This window comes from Perognathus longimembris, chromosome 20 (genome assembly GCF_023159225.1).
Source record: "Perognathus longimembris pacificus isolate PPM17 chromosome 20, ASM2315922v1, whole genome shotgun sequence".
NCBI lineage: Eukaryota > Metazoa > Chordata > Mammalia > Rodentia > Heteromyidae > Perognathus > Perognathus longimembris.
This window is the reverse complement of record NC_063180.1, coordinates 44,175,019-44,184,646: the sequence shown is the minus strand read 5'-3', so window position 1 is coordinate 44,184,646 and position 9,628 is coordinate 44,175,019. Positions and strand designations below refer to the sequence as shown.

The 9,628-nt window shown below is 64.7% G+C and overlaps 1 protein-coding gene across 1 annotated transcript; it reads left to right on the top strand.

Annotated features, from left to right (window-relative positions):
• The first annotated feature begins 571 nt into the window (after positions 1 to 571).
• On the top strand, positions 572 to 8,555 carry Insyn1 (inhibitory synaptic factor 1). The gene is made up of 2 exons (XM_048329626.1): positions 572 to 878; positions 7,707 to 8,555. The coding sequence occupies exons 1-2, from the start codon at positions 726 to 728 to the stop codon at positions 8,457 to 8,459; spliced, it is 906 nt and encodes a 301-aa protein (XP_048185583.1). The 5' UTR covers positions 572 to 725; the 3' UTR covers positions 8,460 to 8,555.
• The last annotated feature ends 1,073 nt before the right edge of the window (positions 8,556 to 9,628 follow it).

The window sequence follows — 9,628 nt, the reverse complement described above, 5'->3', positions numbered from 1 at the left end:
GAGGAGGCTGGGGGGGGCTTCTACCCCTTAAGTAGGCGCCCCCTCCCACTTTGGAAACCCATCGTCTGCCGCCATCTCCCCCCCCCCCCGCTCCCCGCAAAGAACTAAGATAAAATAATAATAATAAATCCCGAGCGGGGAGGAAGGGTGCCGGAGGAGGAGGAGGAGGAGGAGGGAGGCCGGGCTGACGCCAGGCGCGCTCTCTCCCTCTCCCCGCAGGGGTCTGCGCCCCGCGATCCCGCACCTGCCGGACCTCGGCCTCGGCGGCTGGAGTGGCGAGGGGCCGGGCTGCCGGCCGCCGCCTTCCCCGCCCCAAGGGCGCCCATCCTCCGCGCCCTCCCTGCGGTCACCCCCCCCCCCCCCAGCCTCCAGGCAGAGACCAGAGACTCTGCACACCCGCCCGGCCGGCCGCAAGTCCTGGAGGCCGGGCCCGGGCCCCCCGGGGCCTCGGGGGCCGCCCTCCCCGGCGTGCGCACGTCCGGGCGGTGACCCTCTCCGCCCCGCCCCGGGTCTCGCTCGGAGCGCCCCGGGCTTCCCTCGGAGGCGGGACGCGTGGCGTGGCCGCGGGGCCGGGGCCGGGTGAGAGCCGCCCAGGGCCCCCGGGGTGGGCTGGGGGGCCGTTAAGATGAGCTCTGCCCGGCCCAGAGGGGCTCCGGGGAAGCAGACGCCGCGCGGGCCGGGCCGGGGGGAACATGGGCAGGCCTGCGGCCGCCGCGTGGTGAAGGATGAACAGTCGGGGGGCCCCGGATCTCGGGCAGCCCAGGGACGACCCGCACGGTGGTGAGCGAGAGCGCATCCGCCAGCGCATGAAGATGGTGATCGGACAGCTGGAAGACATCCTGCGGGAACTCAAGGAGGTGGCCAAGGAGCTCAGGGAGGTAAGTCTGGGGTGACTCACGCGCGCCCCGCGACCCTTCTGGGCGCCTGGGCTTTGGGGTGCGGGGCCGTGGACGCGTGTGTCACTCTGTCATGTCCTCGTGCGCATCGTTCTCTTTGCCCAAACCTTCCTTGCTAAAGGTTCGAGTCTGAGAAGCATGGGTGCAGGAGAAGCCGGGGGCCAGATGGTTTGGGGGGGCAGGTCCCTGGGCCCCCAGCCCCGCGCGGGCCTGGCACTCTGGGCAGCTGGTAGCTGATCTCGGCCATCTTGAGCTAGTAAGTCAGTCCCCGCTGCTCAGAGGCCCAGCTCAGAGCATTTGCCCCAGAGATCACACACTCCCACCCCTTGGTCGGGGGAGACATATCCAGCTGTGCTCTGGGGAGCACGGCTGAGGCGAAGGCCAGGTGCCAGCGGCTCGCGCCTGTCATCCCGGCTACTGCGGAGGCTGAGATCTGAGGATCGCAGATGCAAGCCAGGAACTCTTGGTGAGACATTGATCTCCAATCAACCAGCAAAAAGCCAGAAGTAGAGCTGTGACTCAAGTGGTAGAGTGTCAGCCTTGAGGGAGGGAAAAAAAGCTAGGGGACAGTGCTCAGGCCCTCAGTTCAAATCCAAGTACTGGCACACAGGAAGGAAGGAGGGAAGGAAGGCTGCTATGGGTATCAGGGTTTCTTGTGTGCCTTGGCAGGGACAGGAATCTTCTAGAAGGGGCTGAGACCCCCCTCTCACAGAGTTTGAATGCTTCTGACCAGGCTGAGAAGCCACTGGGAACTGCTGGAATGCGTGTGTGCCCCCCCCCCCAAGTGGAGCCTGGTTCAGTTACTGCTCCCCACACCGCTGAGGTAATGAGGCCCTGTGTCCTCCGCCCTGCCCCCCCGGGCTGTGTACAAGCCCGAAATGCATGACCAGGGTTCTGAGCCGCTAGCCTGAATTTGCCCACTGGGTACCATTACACAGACACCAACCAGGTGGGCAAATTTCAACTCCTTGTAACCAGGGCCTCTGCAGAGACAGCAGAGAGAGCGAGAGAGCGAGAGCTAGTGATTGAGCACGAGTTATGGGCTTAAGCCTTCCCTGGCCTGCTGGACAGGGCAGCCATGGTGGTAAGGGGGTAACAGTGGGTACCACTACAGGCTGGGAGCGTGGCATTGCAGCCTGGCCTGAGAGCCAAGGAGCAGGGGTTGTCGGGAGAGAGCCATGCTGTGGGGGTGGGGAAAGCCTTGCAGACAAGTCAGGTATAAGGCCGAGCACCGGTGCGCACGCCTGTAATCCTAACTCCTCAGGACGCTGAGATGGGAGGATCGCCCTTTGAAGCCAGTCTGAGAGGAAGGTCTGTGAGACGCTTACCTCCAGTAAACTCACCGCGAGAACAACAGAGCCGAGAAAGTAGAGCTTCCGGTTCTGGTGGTAGAGCGCTAGCCTCCAGCACAAAAGCCCGGGCCCTGAGTTCAAGCCCCAGGACCGCCCTCCTTCCCCTCCCCGCCACCCCCCCCCCCAAATGCATCTGCCTGTGGCTCGAACTGCGCAGTCCAGGCTGAACATCCGTGGGCAATATAATTCAGAGGTCAAAGGTCCAAAGGCTCCTCAAACCCAGGCTCCTCCTCCAGCCTCACAACCCACCCCCCCCCCGCCATCTTGTTGGAATGTTCTGGACTGGTATGGGGGGGGGGGCCATAGAACTTTCCAAAGGTTCTATCCCGAATCTCTGAGAAGACATGACCCGGAAGGCCTCTGCAGACCCAGAGTCAGCCTTGCTCCACACCGAGCCCACTCCTGAGAGATTCCCCACGCCGCCTCCTCCTCCAGGGCCCCAAGGCTGCCCTGGGTCATCCAGCCCAGCCCTGTCCTCATACTGTCGAAGAAGTGGAGGTCCAGAGAGAGCTAGGGGGGTGTCCGAGGGCACCCAGCCTCCCCGTGGCAGAAGGAAGCCCAGAACTCAAGTTCCTGATGCCCACTGTGGGTTGTAGCAGGTGGCACTCCTGGGCAGTCTCTGAGCTTTGTGTTGGGGTGTGTGTGTGTGTGTGTGTGTACGTGTACGTGTGTGCGTGCGTGTGTGTGTGTGCTTGCGCGCCAGTATTGGGGCTCGAACTCAGAGGCCAGGGTGGTGGACTTCACCTTCTCGCTCAACGCTGGTGCTCTACCGCTTGAGCCGGGCCTCCGCTCCTGGGGTTTTTCTGGTTACGACCGTGGGTTATTAGGAGAGACTCGTGGACGTTCCTGCCCCGGCCGGCTTCAAACTGCGATGCTGGGGTCTCGGCCTCCGGGGTAGCTGGGGTGACGGTTGGCGGGTGCCGTGCTCCTCGCTTCCATTCGCCGGGCGGTTCTGATGTCACACCCCCTCCGGGTCAGGGGCTGAGCCCGAGCCGCTCCCCTCCGCCCCCCCCGGAGGCGGGGTGTCTCCACCCAAGCCTGGCAGGTTGCTATAGTAACCAGCGTCTACCCGGTATGCCACTGCCTGCCCGCTGCCAATGGCACCCAGCTGGGGAGGAGGGAGGGGGGCCCTGTCTCAGAGTCCCCTCATTCTCCAGGAAGGGGGTGTGCGGACAGAGGGGTGATGGTCCCAGGGGAGTCAGGAGAAGCCGGGTGAGGTGGGGGACCCCAGGGGGGAGAGGAGAGACGCCATCGCCGGCTCTCCGTGGGATGGGTGGGGTGACCGAGTGGGGGCATGCCACTCGTGGTCCTGCCTTCGTCCTTTCCTACCGCATTTACTCCACTGGGGGCGTCCGTGGGTCTGAAATCGAGAGGAAGCCAGCATCGGCCCCCTGCACCTGCCGAGGCCCTGCTGGCCCTGGGGGAGGCAAAGCGCTTGAGAGCGGAGGCCCGAACCCCAGAGAAAGCCACTGCAGGTCTGCCCAGGAAGTTTGAGCGAGGCAGCCAGGACGGAGGACTCCACGCTGACCGCCCGGCCAGCCTCCCCTCCCCCAGCGTTTTGGGGGTTAACCGGAGCTAGGCGTCTCGGGGACTTTCATGTCTGGGCTGGCTTTGAACTTCCATCTTCAGATGTCAGCCTCCTTGTATAGCTGGGATTACAGGTCTGAGCCACTGTGCCCGGCACGGTTTTGGGGTGTGTGTGTGTGTGGGGGTGCTGGGGATTACTAGGGTCACCCATCTAGCCATTGGGAAAAGGGGGGTGCAGAGTGACATCGCGGGGTATCGTGGAGGCCTCTCTACCAAGGTGGCTTTTGCACAGAGGCTGGAAGGAAGGGAAGAGCGAGACCCAAGGCTGTCTCTGAGCCCTGCAGGCCGCGGGAGCTGTTACAGTGCTGGGGGGGGGGGGGGTCTTGGAGAGGAAGGGTGCAGGTCAGGTTCGCGATCGGGATCAGCTAGGAAGCCAGGGCAGGAGAGAGGAGTGAAGGTCGCGGAGGGGAGGGGAGGGGAGGGGGGTTATCATTAGCTCCCACTGAGAAGCAGACACCACACCCCAATCCCCTGGCTATGTTTCTGGGGGGTGGGGTGGGGTGGGAAGAAGTCAGCCTCCCCACGGCTTCTCCGTGAACCCACAAACCTAACGCCCACCCCCAGGGCGGTGTTGCGGGTTCTGCTCCTTGGCTCCGAGCTTGAGCGCATCCTTAGCTGAAGTGTGGCCTTCTGCTCCTCCTCCTCCCTGGGCCCCCGCCTGGGCCCCGGCGGCTCACGCCTGTCCCCCCCCCCCAGCCCACTCCGGGGGGGGGCGGTGGGGGGGGCTGAGAGCTGAGGACCCCAGTGTGCGGTCTCGTGAGATGCCCATCTTCGATGAACGAACGAGCGCAAAGCCCGGAGCGGAGCCGTGGCTCAAGCGGTAGAGCGCCCGCCTTGAGTGCAAAAGCTGAGTGGGGATGCCTAGGCCTTGAGTTCCACCCCAGTTCTGGCGCGCGCGCGCACACACACACACACACTTACACACTCATCCCCCGCCGTGGCTCACAAGCCAGGGCGCGGCTAGGGCGGAGGGTGGCAGCCGCCACACCTCTGCCTGATTTTTGAGCAGCGCCTGTTCCCCTGGCGGCCCGGTGTTGGGGCCCCGTGGGCGGGCGTGACGTGTGCAAATGCTAGGGAAGGCCTTGCGTGTGGCAGGGCCAGGCGGGGGGCCGGGGCCCGGGGCCGGGCTAAGTGGGTCAGCGCCGTCCATCACCTGCAGGGCCTCACGCCCCGTGCGGGGTTCTGAGGGTTTTTCTCCCCTTCACGCCCTCCCCTCCTCCCTTCCGGCTTCACCTTCCCCTTCGCCCGGCGGACTTCGCCTAGGTTCCCGGCTAACGAGGCCGGAGGCCCACGCGACCCGAGGAGGGTGGAGAATCGCCATCCGCTCCCCGTCCTGGTTTCCCCGACGCCCCGGCTCCCTCCCCGCCCCCTCCCCCGGGAAGATCATAAACAACGTAATCGCAGAATTAAAAAATAATCAGTGGTCATAAATAATGCAGAATCCCCGGTTATGCAATCACCTGCCTGGGGAGCCAGGGGAGAGGGACGGAGGGAGGGAGGGAGGGAAGGAGGGAGCAGCTTGGGAGGGAGGGACGGGAGGGGGAGAGGGAGGAAGACCCACTAGATCTGGTGGTCAGGCCTTGGGGTCCCTTGGAGAGAGGAGATCGGCTAGGGCCGGCTGGGAGAGTCAGTCCCCAGACTTCTCTCCAGGACAGCAGGGGAGAGGGGAGGAGGGGAGGGGGGATGGAGGAGGTAGCTGTGGGGCTGAGGGAGGAGGCCGCTTGCCGAGTTAGAAGGGGGGTGGTAAGGCCCTGAGAGGGGCTGGAATGGGCCCTGTGATGGAATGCATCCCTTCTGTCGGGCACTAGCGGGGGGCTCGTGCCTTTCGGGGTCACGGCTGGAAGCCAGCCCTGGGCGGGAAAGTGTGTGAGACTCTTCGCTCCAGTTACACACACACACACACACACACACACACACACACACAGAGCCAGAAGTGGCGCTGTGGCTCAAGGGGTAGAGCAACAGCTTTGAGTGAGGAGGCCCGGGGTCGGCACCCAGGCTCTGCGTTCAAGCCCCAAGACCGGCACAAGAGGGAAAACACGTCTTCGGGTGGCGCGGGAGGGTCCGACGGGAAGTTGCCGTCGGCGGGAGGATTCGGCAGGCCTAGCTGTGCTGGCCGGGCTGGGACGGCACAGAGGTCGTCGATCCCCTGGGGCGGAGGCTGGCAGTGTTCAGAGGACCCTCAGAGATCAGCCTTGGCCCTGAGTCCACCCTGAGGACTTCCTGGTTTCCGCTCAAATCCTGAGTCTCCGGGCCTCAGTTTCCCCAGCCGTAAGGACCAAGGGACAGCGAGAGTCAACCGTGCCTCTCTAGTCCCTTTGGCCTGGAGGATTTATTATTGCTGATGTTATTTTATTTTTTATGTCCTAGTACTGGGACTTGAGCTCAGGGCTGGGCGCCGGCCCTGAGCTTTCTTCACTCAAGGCTGGCGCTCTACCATTTGAGCCACAGCTCCACTTCAGGCTTTTTTTTTTTTTTTTTGGTGGTTCATTGGAGGTAAGAGTCTCACGGACTTTCCTGCCCGGGCTGGCTTTGAACCGCCATCCTCAGCCCTCTGAGTTGCTAGGATGACAGGCGTGAGCCACCGGCGCCCGGCTTTGTGACTGATTGTACGGTTCGCTTTCCATTCTTTCTCTCCCCCTCTCTCCCTTCTGTGTATATAATTATTTCCCTGTACTCCAAGACAATCCCAAATTACATGTAGGCAAAATGATTATTAAATCTCAGAGCGAAATCACGGATTTCAGGGCACGCAAAGCCGAGGAGAGACAGGTAGCTCGCCGGGGCCTGTCACGCGGGGAGCCCGTCCCCCCCGCAGAGAGGCAGTGGGGTTTGCAGCCCGACCCAGGGCCCTGCGAGCACAAGGCCTCCCTTTCCCGCCCTCTCTGCTGTCTCTCCTGGCTTGGCCTTTCCCCAGGATACTGGCTGGATCTCTCTCTACCTCTGCCTCTCTTTCTCTCTCTTTCCCACCCTGATTTACGTGCGGAGGCCAGGGGGTTGGGAAGGCAGGGCTGCCGGCCCAGAGGCCAAGGCCGGAGCAGGGAGCCGCCACGTCCCGTGCCCACCGCGCCCTGAGTGCATTTCACGAGCCACTCCGGGCCCAGGATGGATGGATTCTTTATTGCTTCCCAAAGAGTGCTTGCTTTGTCCCTTTTCCAACAAGCCAGGATTAATCTCCGCTCCTCGGTGGACTAGGGGGGCCAGGGAGGGGGAGGAAGGGGAGGAAGGAGACCTGGCCCTCCCGCCCGCCCCTCGTCATTCCTTTCTGAGGGTGGGGTAGCTGCTCACCTGTCCCCGGGGACCGGCTAGCCGCAATGTCCCGGCCCCTTTACGGGGCTCCCCACCCCATTCCAAGGAAGATGGAGCTCTGATCCGCAAGCCTGGGCCCCCAGATCTGCTGTGTTCCGGGGGAGGGGGGAAGGGTGTGTGAACAGTGGGGTACAAGGATGGATAACAGCATGCTCTTCCCCTAGGGAATGTGGGAATGGGGAATGGGCCTTTTTTTTGGGGGGGGGGTGAGGGTAGGGGTTCTGGTCCTGGAGCTTGAACTCAGGGCCTGGGCGCTGTCCCTGGGGGGTTTTGGGGGTTTTTTTGCTCAAGGCTGGTCCTCTACCCCTCGAGCCACAGCTCCACTTCCAGCTTGTTCTCTGTTTCCTGGGAGGTAAAAGTCCCACAGATTTTCCCGCCCGGGGCTGGCTTTGAACCGCGGTCCTCAGATCTCAGCCTCTTGAGTAGCCACTGGCTTTGAGAACGGCCAGGCGACGGTGCGTTTCGCTTACGAGAGCGAGCCTGCCGCCATCTTGCTAGGTGGGGCGGGGGGGGGTGGGGAGACACCCCGGCCCCTCTCACCTCCTCGGCCCTCCCCGCCCAGGTGGTGACCCAGATCGACAGGCTGACCTCGGACTTCGACTTCGAGCTGGAGCCGGAGGACTGGACCACGGCCACCGTGAGCAGCACGTCCAGCAGCGACAAGGCGGGCACCGGGGGCCCCTTCGACTTCACCACGGCCGACATCCTCTCCGACAGCTGGGAGTTCTGCTCCTTCCTCGACCTCTCCAGCCCCCCCGACTCCGCCGCCGCCGCCGCCCCCCCCGACGGGCCCCCCGAGGCCGCCCGGCCCGGCGCCCCGCCCGACTACCGGCTCATGAACGGCAGCGCCCCCGTCGCCAACGGCCCCCGCGTGGGGACCCCGGACTCGTGGAGCGAGGAGGCCTTCCACGCCGGGCCCGGGAAGGGGGGCCCCGCGCCCCAGCGGACCCCGGGCACGCGGGAGAGGGTGCGCTTCAGCGACAAGGTGCTCTACCACGCCCTGTGCTGCGACGACGAGGAGGAGGGGGGGGGCGCCCCCGACGGGGGGGAGGACGAGGACGAGGAGGAGGGGGGCGCCCCGCCGTCCCAGCCAGCCCGCGCGGACCCCCCCCACACGGCCCCCCTCAGGCCCTCCCCGGCCTCCCACAAAACCGGGCGCCGTCCGCAGGGCGGCCGCCGGCCCGGCCCCGCCGTGGCCCCGGAACAGACGCGGAGGGGCACCAGGAACAGCAGCACGCAGACGGTGGCCGACAAGGGCACGCAGACCCCGCTGCCCTACGCGGCTCCCCGGCAGAAAGCCGAGGGCAAGAACTAGGGGCGGGGGCGGGGGGGCACGGGGGGCCGCTAGAGCTGTAAATATAAATATATATTATATATATTTAAACAGGCACAGTCATAATAAAATTTATAAACCCTCGGGAGCCAACCCACCCAACCCACCAAGGCGCGGGGGCGGGAATCGGCCCGTCGTGGGAGGCCCGAGCTGCCCGCCCCCTCCCCTCCCCTCCCCTCCCCCCCCATGGCCAGGCTGCTTTACTGTGTGGTGCGGGGACTTGAACTCAAGGCCTCACGCTGTCCCTGGCTTCTTCCGCTCAAGGCTGGCGCGCTACCATCTGAGCTACGGGACCGCTCGTGGCTTTGTTGTTGTTTTGTCCCTGGCTCATTGGCGATCAGAGGCTCACGGACTTCCCGCCCAGGCTGGCTTTGAACCGTGACCCTCAGATCTCAGCCTCCCGAGCAGCCGGGATGACCACACGCCCCGCAGGCCGGGCTTTCTCCAGCGAGCCGGGCCTCGGGACTGTGGCGGGGTGCGGTGGCAGGGCTCAGCCGGGAAACCGAGGACTCCGGAGACCACGGGACTAGGGTCCAGACGTGGCGGCGCCCCAGCCTGGGTGTGGATCACCTTTACTCCCCCCCCCACCCCCTTCCACTCCAAAGTAGGCTTCGGCTGTAAGGGAAAGGGGGCCGTAGTGCACCCCGTGGCATTTCGGGGGGGACCGTGGGACCCCGGGGGGCCAGGCTGGGTCTGGGTCTTGATGGAGCCCTCGTGGGCCTCCCCATTCCTTTCCACCCCCGGTCTCCCTGTTGTCTCTCTCAGCCCCGAGCAGACGTGAGCTCTGCCCCAGTCCCCGCCCAGCGTAGCAGCCGTAGACACAGATGGAGGAGCCCAAGGTCAGCGAGGCCGCGGAGCGAGCGTTTCCCGGGCGCGCACCTGGCCCTGCTAGCCAAGGGGCCGAACCGTCTTTGGGGGAGGCCATTTGTCTCTGAGCCTTCCTGCCCGGAAGGGAAAGCAGTTGGGTTAGAGGCCCTCCACGCGGCTCTGCCCATCGAGACCCCGCCCACCCGCCATTGCCCATCTTCCCCAGGGGCAGCCACCACGGGGAGGGGGTCACCCTGGTGTCACAAGCACCGCATCGCTTGATGGAAGTGGTTCGAGGCCCGGAGAAGGATGAAGTTCCAATGTCTCCTGGCCCTGCGCAGGGA